The sequence below is a fragment of the Lagopus muta genome, chromosome 5 (assembly GCF_023343835.1).
Source record: "Lagopus muta isolate bLagMut1 chromosome 5, bLagMut1 primary, whole genome shotgun sequence".
Classification (NCBI taxonomy): Eukaryota; Metazoa; Chordata; class Aves; order Galliformes; family Phasianidae; genus Lagopus; species Lagopus muta.
The window spans coordinates 51,049,580-51,074,550 of record NC_064437.1 but is presented as its reverse complement, the minus strand read 5'-3'; the positions used below and the strand labels follow the sequence as shown (position 1 = coordinate 51,074,550).

The following is a 24,971-nucleotide window of genomic DNA, read 5'->3' as shown; positions in this document are numbered from 1 at the left end:
ATAATGATCTGTTTACAGTAAACTCATGGTGAGGACATCTATAAGTGTCTGTGCCTTACAGATTGCATTGGATTTTTATTTTTTTTTCTTTTTGATGCAAACAAACAAAGAAAAAAAGTTGCTGTTTTCTGGCCTCTGGTATCTTAGATTTCAGATGTGGTTAAAACTTCTACTTGTGTTACTGCTGTATGTGTTTTTACAATTGCAACTATCACTGCTGTGCTAGATGCTCTTTAATATTGAGATGTAGACCCTATGTAACATGGATGTTATGATCATGTTCTGAGGCACAGCCTTTGAAGGGGGACCAAGGGTAGAGCAAATACAGCCACACTAGAACATTACATCAACTCTGATGTAAAATACTGGAGTCTTTGATGACTGCCTAACGGAGGATAGCAGAGGTGTCCTCTGTCAGTGCCCACTAGAGATGACTGAACTCTGTTGAAACCAAGTGCTGTGCAGTCAAGAGATACTATAAACTATGTATAGCCTCCTGTCAGGTTGAAAGCCTCAATATTCTCAACAGTGTAATTTCAGTATTTTCCTGAGATGCTATTTGGATCTGGTGTTTTTGTCCATGACAAGGGATGACTTGAAAACTGGGAAAAGGAAACATTCAGTCCTACCAGTCAATAGCTGGCTCTGAGGAGCTAGACTGGATGCTTCCTGGGTCTGTTTTGTGAACTGCAGTTTTATACAAAGATCTGAAGATGCTCATCTTTGCAGGTCTGATGCCATGGAGCTGTGCCATACTTCCTTGTCTTCCTGTAGATATCCGTTTGCATTCACAGGCTGTAGAAACTCCTTCCTTCAAACCTAAAAGTAATCAGATTGACATTTAAACTTGCAGCTGCAATTATGCTTGAGCAGAACGCTGCAGATGTTTAGTCCCAGAGTACAGCAGCTTGATGGTATAGATTAAATGTGCATGTACACAAGGGCAGTTTAAAATAGTTCTAAACAGCATTTGTCAAGTAATGACTTTTCGTAGCATAGTATATGTACTGAGCTTTGGTGAATAGTTACTCATGTGGATACTGCTGCATTGGAAATATGGCAGATGGGACAAGAGAGTTCAATTCCAGAACACACCATGGCAGGTGTTCTATATTTAAATTTTATTGCAGTTACACAAAGTTTTGTGATTCTAGATGAGCACGTGGTTGAAAACAAGACTGTTATAAGTCTCATGCTATTGGGAAAAAACTGCTAATAAAGGATTTGTGTTTTTTAAACTGTGATGTAAAAATTACCTCAAGTTCATTGCGTTCCCGGTAAGTTTCAGTGTTTAAGTGTTACTAACACACCCGTATTTTAAAAAAGGAAGAAAAAAACAGGAGCAAAATGAAAATGACAGCTGTAAAAGCAACTGTGATATATTAAGGACTTCTTGATTCTTACAGCTAAAATGATATTTTCCATACCTGTTCAGATCAGAGGCAGAAGCTCTGTTTTTGGGGCTGCACTTGTGACTCCCTGCATGCCATTTGCCAGCGTGCCTCTGCGTCAGCAGCTCAAAAATAAAAAACTGTTGACAAACCCAAACACTGCATAATGCACAGTGTTTAATCCACGCACATTCTGCCACTGACATAGATTATGCTTTGTCTGAAGGGACTGCGTGTACAGGCTGATGGGATGGACAGGAGCAATTTGGCCAGAGCTGTGCCCTCTGGAGCCTGACTGCCTGCCAGGCTTCTGCTTTTCAAACTCTGGCCTGTTTTGCTCTTTTGCTACTGGCCAGCTTACTCATTAATGATGAGGAGAAACAAGCTTTACAGTAAACATTTGCACTGTAATCAAGCAAAGGTTCTTCGAGTATCTATTACTTTTTGTGATATTGTATGTTGCATAGGGCTTGGCTATTTGCCTCAATGACTACTTCAATGACTTTCTTTGCAAGTTACAGCTTTGGCTCCTTGATGTCTTAATGAGATTTGTTAAAGCTATACGACAGGAGTGGTTTTTTTGTTATTAACAGCAACAAGCTTGCTTATGTGGCCTCAGCAGTGTATGCAGGCAAGCCGACATTCATTTCAGCGCCAAAAAATCCAGAATGCATTTGGCTTACATACATGACAAGACCAGGCATCTCAGAGTGTGCCTGAAGGTCCAGGTTTTAGGGAAGCCCTTGGGGAGAATTTAGGCTATAAAGGATATATTCAAAAACAGGAAACTTCTCTTTTTTCTTAGCATAACAACAATTCCCAGAGGTCCAGCTGTCATAGCCCCGGCGTTTACTTGTTACACACTTACAAATGTGTCAAAGATTGTACCCCAACAGATACAATTTTCACGTATAAATTTGAAACAGATGTAAGTGTTTAGATATAAAACTGCCTCATTCTTGTGAATGTTTAAGTGTATCCAGTTTAGGCACAATTTCCGAGTGCTTAGAAAAAGAAAGACAGAGAAAGCAAGCGCGTTGAAACGCGGTGGGCTTAAAAACTGAAAGACACCGCCTTTCTAACACAAACTATCCTTCCTTTGAAAATCCAGGGCTCAGTTTTCAAAGCATCGCGTAGGAATTTAGCCTGCGACCCCCATTGACACTAATGGGAATTGCATAGTTAAGTCCCCATACCATCGCTTTGAAAATGCATTTGTTCTACCAATCCAGAAAAAGGGCAGCATGAACTATAGGGAGACATTCGCAGATCAAGAGATCAATTTACACTTTGAAATACAAGACCCGAGTGTGTTATTCCAGTTATGTGATCGGTAGGGGGGATTTTAAAAATCACCACGTTCACAAAATAAGTCACCAGGAGTAAATAAAACCAAATATTTTGGCAAGTGGCAGGCAGACTTGCTAACCAGACTAACAAGGTATTTGTCAGCAGTGAGGAGCACCGACTGACGGAGTGCTAATTGCGTTCGGTTGGTGCGCTGGTAGCCCACGGTTCGCAGGCGCTGCCTTTTCTCCTTGTTAGCCAGACTTAGATACCTGTATCTTAAATACTTCCGTTGTTCCTTTGCGAACGGGGAATGTTTAGCACGAACAAGGCTTGTCTTTGTGCCGCTCTGACTTCGGTCCTTCGCGTTTTAGTTCCAATCTAGTGTTTTCATGGGCCGCATGCTTTAATAAATGGAGATGGCATGTTGTGAACTAGTGGGCATGTTATCTTACTGTTCCTGCAGGGGTTTTGTTAATTCGTTGCAAATAAGTGTGTACCTGTGGAATGTATGTTCACGTGTGCTTGTCTTTCTAAAAAGAAAGCGACTTTGTTTCATAGTGATGTTACTGCAGTGAGTCCCAGCCGTAGCCCATGGCCCCGTTTTGCTGGGCAGAGTATAAATAAGGGTTTTAACAAAAGGAAGACAGTGTTGCCTCAGAGTTCACGAGTTGATGAGATTATAGCTCCACTGAAAGGTTAGCATTATGTCAGAAATTATGAAACAAGGACTCTGATTGGCATGCTTTCTCTTCGGTCAGCAAACTCATTTGCTCTTCTGAATAGAAGGTGTCTGTAGGTACATTGTGAGCTCCTGGGCAGGGATTTTGAGGAGTGGGATGGTTGTGAATGGCTTCTGCGAGTTTACTGTCTCTAAAATGAAAAAGTCCCCTCCCAATTCCAGCACTACTAACAGTATTATTAATATACTTGCTATTATTTTATCTCACTGACTTACTTAGCCAATGGTCACGAGGCTTTTTTTTTTCTAGGTCAAAAGCTGTGCATCCTCTAGGAAAAATGTGTGATGTTATTTCAGTATTCTCTCTTACAGAGGTTTGCCATAGCCTGCAGCTGCGTATGCTTGGCACCACTGCTTTCCCAGCAGAGCTCACCAGTGTTCGAACCTTTGGGATTTTTTTAATTAAAGAGGTCAAAATCCATTATATCTAAATTTCAAAGAATTTACCAATTAGTTGTAGTCTGCAATGCCCAGCAGGTGGCTTTTATGCTATTAAAGGGAGATTGTTTCCATCTCTGATCAAAGCAAAAACAAAACAAAGGAAAATATAGAATATTTTGCTATAGACAGTGCGAACCTCAGGCAGTGTAGATTATAGGTGCAAACCGTACATTAGGAGACTGCTCAGTTGTACCACTTCAGCAAAAGCTCTCTATATTTTCACACCGATCCCCGTGTGGATTTTAACAGCACTGTCTAAATCTGTTCAGATCACCGATTAGCTGAGAAGATTAGACAGCTTGCTATTTCCTGAAGTTAAGTTTTTAGCATTTGCGTATTTAAAAGTAAAAGTAGAAATGCGCAATTAAGAAGATTAACGAATTTGATAGAAGTAAAACCAGAAAAAGCTGACGGTGCTGGAATGCCGCAGGATGCAGAAAAGTTCTAATTTGCACTTTTCAACGAATCCAAACTTCCCAGATTTTTACCTACTTAAAAGAATGTTTGTGACCTTTTGACCCTTTTGTTATCCCTTACTCAGAAAGGCCTTTATTCTGTAAGGCTTAGGTATAAAAAAATAAAAAGAGCGTTAATGGCATAACAGTCCTTTCTGATCACCCTGTGTAAGATGTTTATGCAAAGTGTCAATAGAAGCAATTGGCCTAACAGTGTGACAACCTGCTTTGCTTGGAAATGGGCTAATCTCCTGTTTGGGTTATCCAGAGGTCAGGTAAGGATTTCTTTTTTTGCACTCCCCATAGTGTGCGGGTGCATAACCTGAAAACACCATAGAGCAGAAATCAGGAGCAACTGAGCCCACGGATACCGCAAAGCTGTTAAAAAAAACAATCCTGCCCTTTTTGCTTTTCCTGAATTTTGTCCGGATCTGCTTTTGATTTTTCCCCCCTTTCCCAGAGAGTCTCAGTAGTATTGCTTCTACTTTAGCACATATGATGGCCTTTTACAATATCAACTTCCACTGCATTGCTTCACCCTTGCTTTTTTCATTTGTGGGTCGTTTTGGGGGGGATACTTTTTTCCCAGACGGATCTAATCCCACCCTTAATTTGAAATTCACATGCAATCTTGCTGTGGGTGGCAGGTTTGTGGCTGCCCCATCCCAGCAGGCCGAATGCACACTCTCACTTAGAGGGCCGCGATGTGGCCCAGGCCTGGAGCTCTGCTGGCATGAATCCACTTCTGTGTGTTTCCATAAGTGCCTTTTTTTCCTGTTCATTATGCCCCTTGGCTGTGGAAAGACAGCATTTATCAATTTCAGCAAACTAAGCTGCAAGTGTTCTGACATTTTGTCAGGCAAATTGTACCTGAGAGAAGGTAATTACACATGCAGTGGAGTCCAGAAGTAACTGGGTGATTAGGGGTTAATAAGCTGCTCAGCATGCAAAATATTCCGCTTGTGAGTGTGGAAAGGAGGTCTGAAGGACATAACCAACAGTGACGTGTTTCAGAATTATTTTTTTGAATTCAAAATTACTCTTTTTTTGGTGGAATATTGGAATTTACAGGAAGATGAGCTGGATGTTAGATGCACAACTTCTCATTTTTATCTCCACCTCCTGATCCGTGGGTGCTTTGCTGCCCAGCCAGAGCTACTTGCTGACACTCGTGACACTTCAGAAGAGATAACAGCACCACTCCATCTCATACTAAGCTATCTTGAGAACTTTAAATTAGACAACATTGTGTGTTGTCTAGAAAAATTTGAATGGACACTGACCCCATTTCCTCCTGCAAAGCCCTCATCGTCATCTCCCATCTCTGCCGCGGTGTTGGCTCTGCGGACAGCTGGCTCCCAAAGTCGCATTATCTCCCAAGATTATTCCTGACAGTTGCCCCAAAGTAAAAAGGAAAGGGCATCTGTATGATATCTGAGGATGTGACAGAGGCTCAAACAGGACTGAAAGGGCCGGATGGGTGAGTCTGACCGTTACCAAGTGCCTAAAATTCTCATGTAATTACAAGATGGCCTAAATACAGGAATAAGAGTGAGCTACTGAGGGCTTTGGGTACGGGTGATACAGAACAAAACTTTACTGACTAATGATTATCATTAATTTCTACCCTAAGATGGTCATATCACCCTGGAGAAACCTTGGGGGAAGGAAGAGTTCTGAACTTGAATTATAGATGCAACCCATTTGAAACCTGAATACTGCCCCTTAAATCTTAAGACATTTTTTCCCATGTGGCATCAATATTGTGTTGTGTTGTTTTGTGTTAACCAAAGCCAGTAGCTATCAAAGTCTTGAAGTAAGACCTCTTTTGACTGAAAAGTAATTTAGTGTCCTTTACAACAATATCATTGTGTTTAAAACAATTTTTTATAGAAAAAGGCAACATTGTCTGTTGTAAAACAAAGTATATGATTATATAGAATTATAAGAAATTATGTAGTATTACTTTTATGTAAGCAAAAGTATGAATAAGCACCTTTTTTTTGAGGTGGTATTTATTTCCAACAGAGAAAGCTTATGTTAGACTTGTAAAAAGGTATTTAGGAAGCACTTAGGCAAGTACAGAAAGTTAGAAAATCCAAGGCTTGTAGGGCATCACTCAAGTGTAGCATGGCAACAAAAGGCCTCAAGTTGAGGTGTATTGATCTGTGTATACATGGCTAATAATGTAGTGGAGAGGGCAGCACTTAAATATGCAGTGAAAAGAAGATGTTGTCCTTGGGATCATCAGCTCTGATGTTCCCAAGATGCCGGGTGAAATTTCCCCTTCTGTCTCACTTTTAGAATAGGCGTACAGCCTGCCTACTTGTAAATGTTAGCAGGGGACAGTCGATTGACACTGCATTTGAGTGTGGGTAGAGCTTTTCCTGTGTTTCTTTCTTGGTAATGATTCACCAATGCACATGCTTATCTGCAAATTCTAGTTAGTTGCTTGCAGTCAGAAAGGCTTTAAGAACTATTCCCATGCTCCTAGGGAAACATATTCTGCTTCATTATAAAATTCTCAGGTATAGCATTGCCTGCCTTAGCTTATTCTTATTTTCCATGGTTGTTATGGGATAAAGAGAGTACAAGAGCACCTTTGTTCTTGTGTAGCAGAGCACCTATATCTGCCTTAATAGGTGCTTCACCGTGTCTTAGCTGTGTAAGTTGGTTCTGACATGGGTGGATCCTTGGGTGTGAGCAGGTGGTTGGCTAACAGCCCATGGTCTGCCCTGCCCCTGAGAGCAGAGGGAAAGGTTTGGTTCTGTCCTGTTTGAAGGATTTCTTGTACATGTTAAGTATGAAGAGATGCATGTACAAAATAAAATGTTATTTTTTACTGTAATTTAAGTGCAAACAGTGCACATTCTAACCTCAAGGAAGTAGCAGCCAGCAGTGTGAGTGTGCTGTGCTATAGCATGGATTTTGATTTATTTTAAGGCAGAAATGTATTTATTGCCGATGCTCTTACTACAGAGCATGCCATTATGGGATACTGCTTGATGGACAGCACATCCTGTTTTCAGTTATTGTCGCAGTAATAGCAGTTTTAGTGGATAAAATAGCAATAGGGAGTGATTGCTTTCATTTGGCCTCTAACAGCTTGATTTTGGTTGCCACAACAAGAACTATCGCAGGACCAATGGAGAGGCCCTTGAGACAAGCTCACCTCACCTTTTATCCCCAAATTGTTTTGTGTTACTGTAGCTGATACATGTTGGCAAAATTAATACCTTTACAGTTAGACTTGCCCTCAATACTTTTTTTTTCGCATTAGTAATAATCACAGTTTTTAAAACATTATAGATTTACAGCCTTCTTTTATTTCAGTGGAATTTAACGTCTGCCCAATGTTACATCTCTGCAATAAGAGTATGTCAGCACATTGAGCCAAATCCACAAAATCTTTCCATTATACCTTCACCTTGAATGCTGTAATACCACCAAAGGCAGTTCCCTCTCCCTGTGGTTTTGCCCATGCCCAGTCCCTGTCACATCGTAAGATCATTTCAGTGTAAATCTATTGTAAGTGAAATTACAGCATAAATACAGGGAAGAATTTGGTGTTTTTTTCCTTCTGTTGAGGAAGATGGCCAAGTGTTAATTTTCATGATAAATTCCACACAGCTTTCAGTTTGCATGTGGTAAAAAAATTTATTTATTGCATCTTCATGCTCTTCTGTTATCTTTCAAGAGTCTTGTACATAAAGATCAAGGTATCTTTACCCTCTACTAACTACCACAGGATTAGGTAGGCCAGCTGGAATTATATGAAGTAGTCCAAACACTTGTCAGCATCTTTGGATGGATGGGCTGTCTTCCAGCTCGTGTGTGTGTGCTCAAGACAATCCCACCTTAAAGAGGCCTTTCTGCCCACATGAGCTGTATGCTGCCGAGCATCACATCAGATGCAGGGGAACACAGACGTGAGAGAAGCAAGCAGTTCCTGCCCACCTGCAGTATAGTACCGCTGTCAGAGCCCGTTAGTGCAGCAGTGTGCCACAGTACAGCACTGCAGCTGTCAGGGGGACTGAACCACCGTACCTAATTGTGCACAGCAGCAGCCTGCGACCTTCTGCAGTGTCTGCAGCCCCTTTGGAGCCCTACGTGCCAGACTGTGTTTGGTTGGTAGGTCTGACCTTCCACCCTCACTGTCACTGAGTGACTCAAACACCGATGGTACGAAGACCACAGTGTCAGTGCTGCAATGGGGATATTTCCTACCCCTACAAATTTGGTTTACTGAACACAGCTGCTGCAAGAACATCAGTGTGGTCCTTTTATAAAGACCTTCTCCATGTGGATCCCAAGTGGCAAGTGGCTCTGTAGTTGGTGGTAATTGATTCATGCGTTCTGTTTGCTTCTTTGTGAGAGAGAGGAAACATGAAGTCTCCAGTTTATGTAGCCTGTGTGCCTGTGGCTGTCAGCTTTATCTTCCCCTCATGTTGTCTGTCCAACTGTCCCACTTTCTGCTCTTTTGATCATGGTTTGGTGTTTACTGCACAGCCTCTGTGAGGACTGGGCACTGCTGGCTGTCTCAGCACAGGTAGTAAGGGATAGGTAACGCACAGTGGTGAGGGCAGGGGCTTCACAAATACCGCTAATTCCTGGGTTATCAGAGCCTGATAGCTCACACCAGCTCTGTTTGCTTAGTGACTGACAGCATATTCTCCACAGATCAATAGGAAAATTAATGGTGACCATACTGAGAAAGCAGTTATGAGAAAGAACTGATTGCATTCGACCTTGACAGCTATGGTGGATGTGTAGTCAGCAGAGAATGGAACAGCCTCCCTGCCTTTCACCCAACTGAGGTGTTCAGATGTAAAATCTGGACGTCGCTGAAGTCTGTAATGTTTTTGTAGGACTTTGAAAGGACTTTGCAGTACCTGTGCCACAGGAAGTGTTACTCTGTGTTCAGAAAGCATTTTATTACATATATTAATTAGAAAATAATTAAATTAGACACTTTATTTGAAAATAACTTAAGGGTTCAGAAAGGAGAGGAGAACAGAAGCATGCAAGTTTGAAGGTGCAGTGCTTGGCGCTTGGGTCCTTACTGCAGCGGCCCTGCTCTGGCTTACAGGCAGAAGAAGCAAATGCTGAACGGGAGGGGTGTTCCTTCCAACAGCAAACCGGTGCTGCTGTGGCGCAGGGCAGCCCGGAGCAGCCTCCAGCCGCGGGACGAGGAGGCCGGGCGCCGGCTGCGGGAGAACGCGGCGGTGCCCCGTTGGCATCGGCTGCTGCTGCGGGCCGGCATCGGGCGGCGGTGCCGAGCGGCGGCACCGGGGCTGCGAGCGAAAGGCCGGGCCTGCGTGCTTATCTCTACTTGGAGGGTTTTTCTTCTTTCACCGTTGAAGCAGTTGAGTTTTTCTATCCAAAAGTGCACTCGGGACAGAGGTGTAGGGATCGGTCACCATAGAGAGTCCCGCGCGGGGGTTCTTTAATTCACTTAATTGAGACTACCTGAGCTTCTCCTTTAGGTGGCCGGGAGCAGCGATCCCTTTCTCCCTCCCCGCGGCGAATCACCCGGGGCTGGGGCCGCTGGCATCCCCCGCTGGGCCTGGCCCCGAGCCGCCGCCTCCCGCCGTGCGGAGGGCGAGGAGGGGGCCCCGGGGAGAGAGCGGCCGGCAGCTGCCGCCCGCTCACCGCTTCTTCTCCCGCAGCTCTTGGACCTCTTCATGGTGTGGGACTGGTCCACCTACCTGGCCGACTACGGGCAGGCCACCTCCAAGTACCTGCGGGTCAACCCCAGCACGGCCCTCACGCTCCTGGAGAAGTAAGTGCATGCGCTGTGCCGGCCGCGGGGCTCAGCCCGGCCCCGACGGGGCGGCTGCGGAGCCGGGAACGGGGCCGCCCTCCCGGCGGCTGCGGCGCTGCCCGGGGCCGGGAGCCGCGGAGCCGCTGTGGAGCCGGAGCTGCCGCCGCGCCGGGAGACGCGGGGAAGCGGCGGTGGGATGGGAGCGTGCGCGGGCTTGAAGGGCTTTTCTAACGGTGTTCTCTTTTCTCTCCTCCCTGTGACGATCTGCGCTTTGCAGAGTGCACAGAGGGTATGTACCGCTTAGCTCTTATCGAATATTTTTTCTTCAGTTTATTACGTTTTCCGAACTTCGTTTTAAAATCCATCGATAACGAAGCTCAGTAGTAGAGCCCGGGGGCGGTTCGTGCAGCCTGAGCTCGGCCCAGAGCCACTGTTCCACTCGGATCTTTGTTTTCCTCCCTCTTTACGCAGCTGTAGGGGCAGCACCGCTGAAGTGGGATTTGCCTAATGTGATTTGGGAAGTAATATTTGTTACTGCGAGCTCTGAGTGCCGGAGGTTTAATTTAAGAACATACAGATAATGGACTTTGTAACCTTTCAGTTTGTTATAGTGCAGAGAACAGAAAAGGAACGAGAGTAAACCTATTGAAGTAGAAAGGAAACCTATTTTAGTAGTCAGGTTTTCCCTTTTCAAATGGTGTTTCTAACATGTCAGTACCATTTCCTCCCCTCACTCCCTTTTTTTTTCCTCCAGAATGAGAGACTCTAGCAAAAAGAACAACATTTTTGCTCAGTTCAGGAAGAACGATCGTGACAAGCAGAAGCTGATTGAGACTGTGGTGAAGCAGCTCAGGAGCCTGGTGAATGGCATGTCCCAGCACACATAGGCCTGCTGCTGCAGAACTGATCCTTACCACACCAAGAGGTATTTCAGAGCCACCCGTTCTGCCCAGCAGTGCTCTCAGTTGGGACATTTGTTTGACTGGTAAAGGAAAAGCGCAGCCCACAGCAGAGATGTGGGGCCCTCAGCAAATGTTCTTTGTACGAATTTTTAACGGATCGAAAACTATTTTGTATATTGTAAACAAATGGTGAAAAATGAGACTGTACAATAAAACCAGCTCTATCACATTGAACATGGGGCAGCTGAACTGTAAATACATTATTTATAAGTGTCTGCAGACAAGATGTTTGCAGGGTTGCTCTGGGCAGGAATTATCTGAGAAGTGATCCCTTATGGCTGGTTTCAGGATGAATCCTAATTTAATGTGTTGGTTTTTTTGTTTTGCTTTCTTTTTTCTTTTTTTTTTTCTTTCTTTTTTTTTTTTTTAAGTGCTGAGATCCCCGCATTCAGGTACTGCCTGTCACTTTCCTGCATTAAATGTATAGTAGCCTTAAGGTGATTGGACATCATTTTATCTACCGAATTGTGTAGTCTGGAGGTATGAGAAAATCTTCTCATTTTTGGTACCTTTAAGAACTCCCCAAGTGCTAGGCTTGGTATTTATTTAGTGTTAGGACTTCTAGGCTTTGTTCTCTGAAAGAGTTTAATCTTGAGTTTCTGATTGTAAATAACCATTTGAGTTCTTTATAATGTGACTTTCTGGGTTCTGTTCCTCAGGGTGACCATTTCTAACCGTACTTTTTAAGATCCTGGGCTCTCCCCAGGGCGCGGGTAGGGAATAGATTTGCCACTGTTGGTTCTGTGCTGCCTCTGTTGGTCCCAACGCCCCATCCCAGCATGGAGTGCCCCAGGCCACGCGCTGTGCAGTCACCTCCTGGCAATTTTAGACAGGAGGAAAATGTCTAACAGATACAAACCAAATGTAAAAATAATGTACATTTCGCTGTATTTTTAAGTTATTGACCGTCTAAATACAGTAATATAAACCTTACCCGTGTTTGCCTTTGATTTAATGTGTTTACACGCACTCGGCCCTGCACTTCGGTGGGAGCCGCGCGGCTCCCGGTCATTTACCTCGGAGCGCGCCTGCGGGACCGCGCCTGCGGAGTGGGACCGGGGCGTTATGGGGTCGGGCCGCGATGCCGTGCGGCGGCGGGGCGCAGCGGGGAACCGTCCCGGTTCTGGTTGAGACGGGAAAGCTGGGCTGGGCCGGGCAGGGCCGGGTCGGGTCGGGCTGTGGGGGGAGACCCCCGAGGGGCCATCCCGCAGGGAGCAGCCACTGCCGCCCCCGATCGCCCCGCGCCCCTTCCATCAATCCCGGCTCTCCGGCTCCAATCACCGCACTTAGCTGCGCTGCTTAAATATGCAGGGCAGACGTCATCTGCGAAGGTGGATCGGGCGTTAAGTGGCCAATATCTATATAAATGTGGCCGAAGGGAGAAGCGGGTGCAGGAGGCGAGCGGGGCCGGGCGGGCCGCAGCTGCAGCCGGGAGGGCCTTTCCGCTCGCCGTCTCCTTCCCGGCCCCGCGCGTGGCAGCCGCCGGGGCGGGCACCGCCGCCGCTCCCCGCCCTCCCGGCGCGGGGCAGGGAGCGGGACCCGCGGTGCGCCGCAGGAGGGAGGATGCCGGCCGGGCTCTGCTGGACCGCGGCGGCCGCCCTGGCGCTGCTGTTCCTGGCGCTGCTGCTCGCCCTGTGTCGGCACCTGTGGGCGCTGCGCTGGAGCCTCAGCCGAGATCGTACCAACGCCCTGCCGCTGCCCAAGGGCTCCATGGGCTGGCCTTTCTTCGGGGAGACCCTGCATTGGCTGCTGCAGGTGAGGTGCGGGGTGACGGGGACGGGACGGGACGGGACGGGGGCCGGCGGGAGCCCCGAGCTGACTCACGGCGCGTCCCTAGGGCTCCCGCTTCCACAGCTCCCGGCGGGAGCGCTACGGCAACGTGTTCAAGACCCACCTGCTGGGCCGCCCGGTGGTGCGGGTGACGGGTGCTGAGAACGTCCGCAAGATCCTGCTGGGCGAGCACACACTGGTCAGCGCACAGTGGCCCCAGAGCACCCAGATCCTCCTAGGCTCCCATACCCTGCTCAGCTCTACAGGCGACCTGCACCGCCAGCGCCGCAAGGTGAGCCCCATGGGTGCGTGGCTGGGCAACTCCTGCCCATGCTCAGCTCTCAGACCCGTGCTTTAACCGCCTGCCTCTGTTTCCCCCCTTCTGCTTCTAGATCCTGGCCAGAGTGTTCTGCCGCGCTGCCCTGGAAAGCTACCTGCCACGGATTCAGAAGGTTGTGAGCTGGGAGCTGCGGGGCTGGTGCATGCAGCCGGGCTCCATCGCCGTTTATTCCTCTGCTAAAACCTTAACTTTCCGCATTGCAGCTCAGATTCTGCTGGGACTCCGTCTGGAGGAAAAGCAGTTCAAGGACCTGGCCAAAACCTTTGAACAGCTGGTGGAGAACCTCTTCTCCCTGCCCCTCAATGTGCCCTTCAGTGGGCTGCGCAAGGTACTGCTGCCTGCCCCACTCCTGCCCGTGGCTGGGCCAGGCTGTGGCTGCACAGACCCCTTCCTCAGGCCTGACAAGGGGCACCCCAATGAGTCCAGGGCACTGCCCACCCCGCTGCTGGGTGCCTCCAGCACCTGCCTGCATAGACTCTGGTACAGCATGGAGTTGCCACACGCGTGGCTGGAGCCTTTTCCTCAACTATGGTTACCCAATGCCTGCTGCTGTGCCACTGCATTCCTCCTGGGTTCAAGCCCACTTGTGGCAGAGGTCTGTGTGTGAGCAGAGAGCAGCAGGCACAGAGGAACCTCCCTGTGCACTTTGGGCAGGCTGAGCATTGGAGACCCCTTTTTGGTGCCTGGTGCAGTGCTGGAGGGGAACATGGCAGTGGGACAGCCCGTTATGCCTCTCATAGTCTCCGTTCATTCTCTGCTGCCCTGCCCATTCTTGCCACCTGTCCCTTTTCAATCTGCTCTTTCTCATCTGGCTTTAGGTTCCACAGCCCAAACTGCCTGCCTTTTCCATCAAGGCATTGCCCAACCTCATTTCCTCTATGAACTCTGCTTGCCATCACCTTCCCCACCACCCCCCACTGTCACCATTGTGAGCTTCTACCACCCACCTGTCCCCTCCTGCCTCCTCAGCTCAGCCATGGCCAGTCTGACCCTAGACCAATCTCTTCACCTCCTCCTGCTCACTGCCCCTTTTCCTTTACTCAAGTCCTTCCTGTCTGGGTTCTCCTTTGTAACTACTTCCAAGCTGCTGGCTGTGGCCATTTCTGCCCCCAACCACCTGTTCCTTCTAGCTTTGCTGGAGGCCTCCTGCCTCCATCCATTCCTGCTCTGCAAGGACATTGCTCCTCAGTTGGTTTTGCTGCACAGCCAGAGATTAGCCAGGCGTGATTAACATGTTCCCAATCTGGAAAATCCCCTCATTTGTCACTGTCAGTGCCTTGCTTCCAGGGCTCGTCTTATATTAAGTGACCTCACCCTCTCCATGGGACAGGCTCCTATTGGACCTGGCCAGGACAGGAGTTGTCTGGTGCAGACCTCTCTGGATTCAGTCCCACAAGTTTGCTGCTGTCAACTCATCCCAAAGCCTTTCCTAGGGCTTATACTGACTCACAGCAGGAAGCCAATGAATCCTCAGCAGTTCTCACAACCTGCTGCCTGCTGCAAGGCCCCGGGGCCTGGCAGTGGGCTAACTCCGCTTTGCTGTTGCAGATTCTGGAATTAAAGATGACCAGAGTGGGAGTCCCCAGCCTCTCCAGAGAGGGGGATGTGCCCAAGGCTCTCCTGACCCGTGTCTGCCTCCCACAGGGCATCAAAGCACGGGACATGCTGCATGAGTTCATGGAGAGGGCCATACAGGAGAAACTGCAGCGAGCCATGTCAGAAGAACACAGCGATGCTCTGGATTTCATAATAAACAGTGCCAAGGAGCACGGCAAAGAGTTCACTATGCAGGAGCTGAAGGTAATCGCAGCCCCGCGCAGTTCCCTCCTGAGCCGGTGGCTGTGAGCGTGGGACGGAGGGGTGGCAGGAGAGGGCTGTGCAGGACTGCTGGTAGGGCTCTGCCTTACAACAGAGCTGGAGCCTAAAATGGAAACAAATGCCTCTCTGCCTGTCCTCTTCACAGGCATCTGGCCTCAACCTGGCTTAGGATGCATTTAGACTTACATGGCTGTGCTCAGATTCTGTACATCAGTGTGCACTCGATAACCTCCAGGATGCTGTCCTGGAAATACATAGAGCTGCACCCAGGGCAGTGTGCTTGTAGATCATGTCGCTCCATTCCTCAGGACTGGGAGCCCAGAGAACTCATCAAAATGGGCTCTGGGCTGGAATGATGGGTTCTGGGACATACCCTATCATCTCCTTATTAATTACACTGAGGAGCTTGAGGACTGTGTGATGCAATATGATTCATTGCTGTGACTTAGGGATGAACCCAGCAGTCCTCACTGGGACAAAATGCGGTGAAGAGCACTTTGCCAAAGGTCTTGGGAAAAAAATTGTCGTTAGTGCTGCATCATTCACACCTCCAGGTCATTCCAGGTGAGGCAGGGACATGACACTGCATCCATGTGGCAAGTTTTGAAGCAGTTTTGCATGGGTGCAGTTTAAACATACAGGACACATGGCTTTACTGTTTATTTAGATATTCAAGGATAGTGATCCAATGCTAAATGTTTCGTACATATTTTGTAGAAGTGTAATCTCCAAATTCTGAAGTGTTTGGGAGACATTACAGAGGTTCTTAGATGCAATTAGAACTGGTTTATTTCAAGATAACTAAAACTAATTCCCAGACTCAAAATGTGATCAGTTAGTCTGGATTGAACTTTGTGAGTATTCATGTGTGTATTGCACAAGAATAACTACATGACCTCTCATCGTGTCCCTGGCTCTGATGACAGGTGAGATGACAACAGCAGGAATACACAGATATTGAAGACAGTATGGGGTGACATGGCAGTGACCTGGGGCTGGCTGTCCCTGGCTCAGTGGTCTGGCTCCCAGTTGAGCTGCAGCACTGGAACACACCGAGGCAGCTGTGGGAGAACGCAGCCTCACTGTCACCGGTTGTGTTGGCACTGTAAAAGCAGGGAGAGAAAGTAAGCTTCTCAGTGTCACAATTTACATGGCAGCACCATCAGAGGCTGATGCAGGCAGTCATAAGGGCTATTATTTCAAAATACAGAGCCTGCTCTAATTTTCTTGTGCTATATTGTAATATCCCGGCTTTTAATTGCAAGCTGTGGAACTCACAGATTTATTTTCATCTGTGTCTGCTGTCTTGTGGGTGTAAAGATTCCTGCTGCCGCCTGCAGGAGGTGTGCAGGGGTCAGCAGGGACCTGTTATTTCACCTGAAAGATGCCCTTGAGAGCTGCATTTTGGCAAAAGCCTGCAGTCCAGACAACTTATGTTGCTGGTGATGGTTGCAAATCTTTGCTGCGTTACTCTTGACCTTACCAGAATTGGCTCCAGGAGACTTAAGACATCAGGTGTCCTTCCCTGTGCTTCTGGCCTCACCCTCCAGATCTAGCTCCAGTAACTCTTAACTTTCTGCTTCTGAGCATTGTTCTGAGTCCCCTCCCACACAAGCAAATGGTCAATTACAACAAGATGGATTGAATGGAGCCCATTTTAGCTGCCAGTGTGATCTGTACATAAACTTGCAACCTCATTGCTCCTGGCTGGCCAGAGAGGTAAAAGCTGCAGGGGAGGCAGGGGAAAGTGCTGATGAAGGTAAAAAACATAATGCTTAAAGTGAACTTCAGCCTTTATGATAAAATGCATGTTGAAATTCTTGTTAAGGTTTGTAAATTTTGGGCAGGAAGCTGAGAAGAGCCAGAATGGAAGAGATGTGTGCTTAGCTGTTTTGGCATCAGTTCCTAGGCAGGTGGATGTCTGCTCTGTGTGGAGGTGGACGAGCATGGATATGTCACATAGAGATCCCTGCCAGCACTGGGGGGTGCAGGCTGTAGAGAATGGAGGCAGAGGTAGGGCTCTCTGCACAGGGACAAAACCTGTGAAAGCTGAGAACAGTCTGAAAATCCTATCACAACAAGCTCAAAGTGGCATTCAAACTTGTCACTTTCCTTCCCTGCCAGGAGTCAGCCATTGAGCTCATATTTGCTGCTTTTTTCACCACGGCCAGTGCCAGCACCTCCCTCATCCTCCTGCTGCTAAAGCACCCCTCAGCAATCGAAAAAATCCGTCAGGAGCTGGCATCCCATGAGCTGTACCCACACCAGCAGAACTGCCCCATGGCACCCTGCCCAGCAGCAGACAGGGACAGCAAGCAGCAACTCCTTAGCACAGCCAGCGATGCTCATGAGGACCAGAACCAGCCCCCTGACCCCACTGAGGAGGCAGAGCTGGGGGGTGGCTGCTTCCCCCATCTCCCAGCCCCGCTGGAGCCCACACACCCCTTGAGCAGCCCCCAGCCCCGGGGCTGCCGCTGCCCCTCGGACATCAGCCTGGAGCAGCTGAGCCGCCTGCGCTACCTGGACTGCGTGGTCAAGGAGGTGCTGCGGGTACTGCCGCCTGTCTCTGGGGGGTACAGGACTGCACTACAGACCTTCGAGCTGGATGTAAGTGCCTGCAGAAAAGGGAGAAGGGGGGCTGCCCCCAGGTGTTTCCGCTGGGCCCTAACTCTCCCCTCTATTCCTCTCACAGGGTTACCAGATCCCCAAGGGCTGGAGCGTGATGTACAGCATCCGTGACACGCATGAGACGGCTGCCATCTACCAGAGCCCCCCAGGTGGCTTTGATCCTGACCGCTTCAGTGTCACCCAGCCGGAGGCTGCCGGCCGCTTCCACTACATCCCTTTTGGTGGCGGGGCACGGAGCTGCATTGGCAAGGAGCTGGCGCAGGCCATCCTGAAGCTGCTGGCCATCGAGCTGGTCACCACGGCCCGCTGGGAACTGGCCACGCCGACCTTCCCCGCCATGCAGACCGTGCCCATTGTGCACCCCGTCGACGGGCTGCAGCTCTACTTCCACCCCCTGCAGCCCCGTCGTGGCGGTGAGGCCTGAGCCAGGACGCTGAGCTCAGCCCAGTGGCGGTGGTCATGGCTGAGGCACTACAGAGCAAAGCCCCAAAGGCTTGTTGTTTTTCCCCTTTCTGATGCTCAGTACATTAGGAATGGTCCCATAGAGCCCTGAGCACCAAGGGGAGCCTCACCCCCACCAGCCCAGGCCCACACACATTCCCAGGAGCAAAGCCCCATTCCTGCCGCAGGGCTTTCTCTCACAGGTGTGTGAAGGAAAGGCAAGAGCATCCTGCACACCCCGTCCTGCACACCCTGTCCTGCACAGCACAGCTTTCTAGAGGTGGAAGAGAGGAAAGATGAGGGCTCTGCAGGGTAAAACACACGCTAGGTCTGCCCAATTCACAGTATTAGCTCTAGGTAGGATAACTGTGTCAAGAGGTTTGTATTGTAAATATTTCATCTCTTTCCTTCACTTCCTATTAGAGCCACCACAAATGAGACATTTGTTGACCCAGTGGCTGTGCGTGCAGTGCCTGAGTGCCATACTGCTGCCTGGGGCCTGACATGTAGCCTTATCCCGAGTTCCTGCAGAATGCAGAGAGCAGCCTGGCACGGGGCACAGACCTGTCGTGAATAAATGTCTGGGAAATGTTCATTTCTGAACAGGTCTGCTTAGTGAGGGCACATCCTGTGCTCCTGCTGGTGCTGGCACATGGTGGAAGGACATCTGCATAGTGCTATGGTGGCTGTCACAGGGCAGCGGTGACCCTGCCTCAGCCCTGCCCTAGCACTGCCCTATGTGTAAGCTCTGATTGGTGGCTCTGGGGCACTGCAGTGGTACCTGGGGCTGAGCCCAGGAGCTGGGGACACATTTTCAGGTGGCACATTTTGAGTGCCAGAATGTCTGGTGTCAGTGCCAGGCTAAAAGCCACCCTGCCTGGGCTGGTCCCCATCACACATCTATGCTGAGGCATGCAGTGGGGTGCAGTACTGCCTGGGGCAAAAATGTGGCTCCCAAATGTGGTGAGTCAGATCTGGAAGAGGTTGAACCATGGGACTAAGTTAAGTGCTGTTGGCAGCTCGACCCCATTGTGAACCAGAGCCTCTGCCCCTCCTGACCTTGTCCTGAGAAGTGCGTCTCCCTGGCTATCGGAAGGAAATTGGTGGCTGCAGGTGGAACTGGATGACTGCTGCGAGGCCGCCGGTGTGGCAGTGACCTGGGGACATGAGGGATGTGTGGGCTCCAGCCATGGGAGCACCGGGGTTCCTCCATCAGCACACTTAAAAATTACCCCGAGCGCTAACGAGCCCCGCAGCCGCCCACTGAAACGTGTAACGTAGATCTAGTTTTAAAAAAAAAGACCCGAAACTGATTTTGTTTTCAGATAAACATGAGCATTTACAAATGAAGTGTAATAATTGTTACTTGTAATCAAAGTTTGTTCATATTAGGCTGTTAATTTCTTGACCTCCTTCCAAGATGTTTTTAATTATCCCTTACACTCTTTACCATTTGATTCTTTTCGAGCCGATGGCTGCGGAATACACAGCTGGGGAGATAATAAAGCCTTCCTGCGGCAATTATCGGTGCTCAGGCCACCGTATCTCGTTATTTTGACAGACAGTGAACTTGGCGCGGTTGCCGGCCGGGTTCACGCAGATGTCACGGTCCGTGTTGTAGGTCACGAGCGGGTCAGCGCCCGGCGAGGGGAGAGCGCCGGGTCAGGGCGCGGCCGCCGCTCCGGGCCGAGCGCCGCAGGGCTGCCTCGAGGGTCCGCCCGGGCAGGGGCTGCGAGGGGCGGGCGGCCACATGGGGGGAGGGAAGGTCCCGTCCGGAGTGCCGAGCGTCAGAAAAGTACTAATTTAAAATGACGCCTCGCCAGCGCCACCACCCCTGTAGACACAAACACACACACACGCAACTTCCAGCGTTTATTGAGGTCGTGGTAGGAGTAAGAAAGCAAAAGTAAAAAGGATAGGAAAATGGAGGGATAAAAGGGAAGCGATCACGATAGTTTATTGGTAGCTGAGGAGCGGTCCGCAGCCTTATCCTTCCCTCCGCATCCCCGCAATGCCCGGCGGCCGCGTCCTTCGGAGCTTATTCTGCACGGGCCATAGCGGAGCCCATCGGGGTCAGCTCCTGCAGCCCCGGGGCCGCGCTACTCCCGCACGTCGAACCCCGGGGCTGCGCCGGAGGGGAGCACAGCCCGCCCGGCGGGTACGGCCGTGCCGAGCGCCTCTCCCCGGCCGCAGTAGCCCCGGCGAGCCCCAGGCGAGGGCGGGCAGCGGAGATCGGAGCCGAGCGCAGCGGGCAGGGTGTTCCCTTTCCGCGCTCACCTCCCTTTCCGTCGGTGACCCGCGGTTGAACCTGCATCGGGAGGCCGAGACGGAGCGCTGCCCGCCGCTCCTTCTTCCGAGACCGGGCAGAAACACGAGCCGGGCCTTCCGAGGTGAGCCGGGGGACGGCGGAGCCACCTCCGCCGACGCGGCTCTGCCCGGGGAGCCCTCAGCCCGGCTACCAAGGGGTCCCGATGGGCGATGAGAGGGCCGGCGACGGAGACCCACGGCGGCTGGGAGGGCCCCGAGGGTGGGTACTTCCCGGCGGCAGGCTCCGTGCTGCCGCGACGGGGCACGTCTCCGCCTCGGTGCTGCCGGTCCCCAAGGAGCGCGGCGGTAAATCCGAAGGGGCGGTTGGTCCCGCAGCACCCCGTCCGTCTGCCCGGCGGCCGTCTGCAGCGGGCGGGATGCGCCGCGCAAAGCAAACGGTTAAAGATTTCGGGGGGAGGAGCCAGGCCGCAATCCGCAATTAAAGATGAACTTTGGGTGAACTAATTTATCGGATGGTAAGGTAGGGTGGGCAGCAACCTGGGAAGGGTATAAAAGACGGCCCGCGGAGAGCCCGGGCTGCACACTCGGAGCTCCCGGGGGGCCGGGCCGGACCGGGCTCACTGTCCTGCTGCCCCACCATGGGCTTCTCCGCCCTGGTCGCCAGCGCCCTGTGCACCTTCCTGCTGCCCCTGCTGCTCTTCCTGGCCGCCGTCCGGCTCTGGGACCTGTACTGCGCCAGCGGCCGCGACCCCAGCTGCCCGCTGCCGTTGCCCCCGGGTACCATGGGGCTCCCCTTCTTTGGGGAGACGTTGCAGATGGTGCTGCAGGTAAGGCGGGCAGCTTCCCCTCTCCCTGCAAGGGACGCGGCTGAGCAGGGCTGCGCCGGGCTTCTGAGCTCAGGTGTGGATGAGCTCATTCTTCTCTTTTTTTTTTTTTTTTTTTTTTTTTTTGTCTTCTCTCCCCCCGATCCCCATTTATTTATTTAAAACTTATTTTTTTTTCAATTTACTTACTTCCCTTCCCTGTCCAGCGGCGGAAATTCCTGCAGATGAAGCGCAGGAAATACGGCTTCATCTACAAGACTCATCTCTTCGGGCGGCCCACGGTGCGGGTGATGGGCGCCGAGAACGTGCGGCACATCCTGCTGGGTGAGCACCGCCTGGTCTCCGTGCAGTGGCCCGCCTCGGTGCGCACCATCCTGGGCTCGGGCTGCCTCTCCAACCTCCACAATGGGCAGCACAAACACCGCAAAAAGGTACAGCCCCAAAGGCGGGCTGGGAACGGGGCAGCTGTCCTGCATGTGGTGGCTGAGCCTGTATCCCCTTCCTCTACTCCTCCTTCTCCTCCTTGTCCCCTGGGCAGGTGATCATGCAGGCCTTCTCCCGGGACGCCCTGCAGCACTATGTGCCCGTCATCCAAGAGGAGGTGAGTGCCTGCCTGGCACAGTGGCTGGGCGCCGGGCCCTGCCTGCTGGTGTACCCTGAGGTGAAGCGCCTCATGTTCCGCATCGCCATGCGCATCCTGCTGGGCTTCCAGCCCCGCCAGGCCGGCCCTGACAGCGAGCAGCAGCTGGTGGAAGCCTTCGAGGAGATGATCCGCAACCTCTTCTCCCTCCCCATCGACGTGCCTTTCAGTGGGCTCTACCGGGTGAGGCTCCAGGCCAGCTAGGGGTGCTCCCAAGGCAGCAGGGAGGGATGGCGGTGTGGTGTAAGTTGGCAGCATGGCGTAAGTTGCTGGGGTGGCACAAGTCCCAGCTCACTCTCCCCCTGCTTGCACAGGGCTTGAGGGCACGCAACATCATCCATGCCAAGATTGAGGAGAACATCCGTGCCAAGATGGCCCGCAAGGAGCCTGAGAGTGGTTACAAGGACGCGCTGCAGCTGCTGATGGAGCACACACAGGGTAACGGAGAGCAGCTCAATATGCAGGTGAGGTTCCCCCCATCCAGATCCATCTCTTCCCACCCTGCTTCTCTCCCTCAGTCAGCAGCGTGTTTATCTTTGGGACTGAAAACGGAGAGCAGGAGTTGCTGTCCCTTTGCCAGGTCATAAAGCAGCCTGTGTAGTGCACGAGAGTCCTGGGGACAGAGGATGCAGCCAGGCTGCTGGATGAGGGGTGTAGGGTTGTGCTTGTGGGGACCACCTCCCACTCTGGCTCCAGGGTGCCCGCTCCAGCCTAAGATCACCAAGCCGCATTGGTGGTGGAGTGGGCCCAATGGGGATACCACCCTCAAGGCATATTTTCTCTCTCCTGTCCTGTGAGTAAGGAGCTGAAGGAGTCTGCCACAGAGCTGCTGTTTGGGGGCCATGAAACCACTGCCAGTGCTGCCACATCGCTGATTGCCTTCCTGGGGCTCCACCATGATGTTCTGCAGAAAGTGAGGAAGGAGCTGCAAGTAAAGGTGAGTGTCTTTTCCACAGCCACTTCCCATGAGCAGGCAGTAGGAAGGTGCCTCAGAGAGGTGTCCCAGGATGGGTTCCCCTTGACATAGGAGGTTCCCTACTTATAGGAGGGTAGGGAAATATCATTAGCTGAGGGACAGCCTGTCTTGCAGTGCATGGAGCCTGTTCTATAAATGTCATGGCAGCATCTTCCTACCTAGGGCTTACTGTCTGGTCCCAACCAAGAGAAGCAATTGGACATGGAGGTCTTGGAGCAGCTGAAGTACACAGGCTGTGTTATCAAGGAGACCCTCAGGCTGAGCCCTCCCGTTCCTGGAGGATTCCGAATAGCACTCAAGACCCTTGAGCTGAATGTAAGTAGGGCTGGGGCTCAGCTCCTCATAGCACTGCCAAGTATGAATGTGCTTCTGTAGGTACCTGCCTTAGTGAGTGGGGGGAATCAGAAGGTGTACCTGCATGTCCCATGCTGAATCTTCAGCTTCCTTAACAAAACAATGTGCTTCATGTCTCCTCTCTCTTCTTTTGGTAGGGATACCAGATCCCCAAAGGCTGGAATGTTATTTACAGTATCTGTGATACCCACGATGTGGCCGATCTCTTTACTGACAAGGACGAGTTCAACCCAGACCGCTTCATGTCTCCGTCTCCGGAGGACTCCTCTAGGTTCAGTTTCATTCCTTTTGGTGGGGGCTTGAGGAGCTGCGTAGGCAAAGAGTTTGCAAAAGTCCTTCTAAAAATATTTACGGTGGAGCTGGCGCGAAGCTGTGACTGGCAGCTGCTAAATGGACCTCCTACAATGAAAACGGGCCCCATAGTGTACCCTGTGGACAATCTGCCTGCCAAATTCATAGGTTTCAGCGGCCAAATCTGAGTGCTCAACACTTCCCTGCGGCTGGATTTCTGTGTAACATCTCATATGTACATAGTAACTTTTTATTGTAACGAAGGCCTTTAAATATTTAAACTTGTAAATGTACAGTAGTTATTTATGTCTAAGTATTTCAAAAGGCTGTGATTTTTTTTTTCCCCAAGCACTACAATTATGGGTCGCTGATTCATAATTAGATAATTTTATTTCTATAGAAATAAGTTTTCCCCTATTTAAAAATCTTACTGCAAGCTGGCCAGATACATGTTTGACAAGACATTTCACCATGGTGTATGCATTCAGAAATATTCTCAAAGGCATTTGGAACAACGGCAAGTAGCTATCATCCGAATTATCTAAATCATTATGGTTTGAGGTTTTCAGTATTATTTGTGTCTAGACCTCATGTCTAATGTGTGAATTTTAAGTTTGATAATAAAGTTTATTTTTGAAGATCCTCTGTATGAAGATCTGCCTACGTACTAGAGGGTAGCTTAGCCAGATAAATGAGTCTAAAGGGTTTGAATATCAATCAGGCTTGCTTTTGTGGATATGCTGTTTGCTGTTTTTATGCTCACACCTCTCCCCTACCCTCTTGCCCCGCATGTGCTTCTCACTTGTGCACAGTAAACTGTTTCAGCACTGTGATATGACAGTAAGTGCAATGCGTCTCTTTATCATAATGTTGAGACATAGTAAATAAGGAAGTAAAGGGAAGCAGAAGAACAGCACGTAACACGAGTGTTTATCTGGAACTGGAGAAAACAGGTAGGGAGAAAAAAACTCCATGAAGGTTCTCTCCTCCTGTGTTACTGCTGACCTGTATAAACAGAGCACTGGCTCTTGTTCTGTGTTGAGTCTGCAGTCCATGAGCCTTTACTTACAAAGGTGTCTCTTATCAGCTGTTAGAGCAAATAAAATCTGCTATGATTTCTTGTTAAAATGCAACAGTTCTGCGTAGGTCAGAGATAGAGCGTGCATTTGGTTTAAGAACTTCTTTCCTGGAATTCAGCAAAGTGAAAACTAAAAGGCAGGCACTAATGTGAATTGATTAACAGGGAATCAACTGTTGAGATGCAATTCCCTAGGGCTGTGTAAGCAGGGCAGATAAAATGCCCTGGGCATGACCCCTGTTTTGACTTAACCATAAGGTTTTTTCTGCCTTCCTGCCCCCCCCCCCCCCCCCCCCCCACTGCCCCATTACTACATCGATTAGTCTTCCTTCAAAAGTCAAACAACATTGGGTAGCTCTATAAACATCTACAAAGTAAACTCATGTAATTTGGTGTCATGATCACTTCTAGAAACATGTAATTTTTTTTTTCTTTTGCTTCTGTAGCTCACTTTTTCATTATGGTCTCCCAAGGTCAAAATTATGGATGGTGTTAAGCTGA

At 50.0% G+C, this 24,971-nt stretch overlaps 3 protein-coding genes across 11 annotated transcripts in view; all 3 read left to right on the top strand.

Annotated features, from left to right (window-relative positions):
• The window catches only part of EXOC6 (exocyst complex component 6), an 84,806-nt gene extending 72,841 nt beyond the window's left edge, over nucleotides 1–11,965 (top strand). For 5 of the 7 annotated variants that reach the window (XM_048945277.1, XM_048945272.1, XM_048945274.1 and 2 more), the window contains 2 exons: nucleotides 9,986–10,098; nucleotides 10,835–11,965. In XM_048945277.1, coding sequence (XP_048801234.1) covers nucleotides 9,986–10,098; nucleotides 10,835–10,967 — 246 coding nt within the window. In that variant the 3' untranslated portion in view covers nucleotides 10,968–11,965. Of the gene's footprint in view, nucleotides 1–9,985; nucleotides 10,099–10,357; nucleotides 10,370–10,834 lie in introns of all 7 variants that reach the window. The other 2 variants (XM_048945271.1, XM_048945273.1) reach the window with 1 other exon arrangement.
• Nucleotides 11,966–12,605: 640 nt separating this feature from the next.
• Nucleotides 12,606–18,098, top strand: LOC125693388 (cytochrome P450 26C1). The gene is made up of 6 exons (XM_048945280.1): nucleotides 12,606–12,797; nucleotides 12,880–13,104; nucleotides 13,205–13,480; nucleotides 14,797–14,952; nucleotides 17,095–17,577; nucleotides 17,663–18,098. The coding sequence occupies exons 1-6, from the start codon at nucleotides 12,606–12,608 to the stop codon at nucleotides 18,020–18,022; spliced, it is 1,692 nt and encodes a 563-aa protein (XP_048801237.1). The 3' UTR covers nucleotides 18,023–18,098.
• Nucleotides 18,099–19,948: 1,850 nt separating this feature from the next.
• Nucleotides 19,949–24,034, top strand: LOC125693389 (cytochrome P450 26A1). 3 transcript variants are annotated; one of them, XM_048945282.1, is made up of 8 exons: nucleotides 20,834–21,134; nucleotides 21,338–21,562; nucleotides 21,670–21,732; nucleotides 21,844–21,954; nucleotides 22,086–22,235; nucleotides 22,574–22,708; nucleotides 22,910–23,062; nucleotides 23,239–24,034. In XM_048945282.1, exons 1-8 carry the CDS (start codon nucleotides 20,946–20,948, stop codon nucleotides 23,578–23,580), a joined length of 1,368 nt encoding a protein of 455 aa, XP_048801239.1. In that variant the 5' UTR covers nucleotides 20,834–20,945; the 3' UTR covers nucleotides 23,581–24,034. The 3 variants fall into 3 exon arrangements, with proteins under 3 accessions (XP_048801240.1, XP_048801239.1, XP_048801238.1); XM_048945283.1 differs by lacking the exon at nucleotides 20,834–21,134 and adding an exon at nucleotides 19,949–20,429 and having other exon boundaries at nucleotides 21,670–21,954; XM_048945281.1 differs by having other exon boundaries at nucleotides 21,670–21,954.
• The last annotated feature ends 937 nt before the right edge of the window (nucleotides 24,035–24,971 follow it).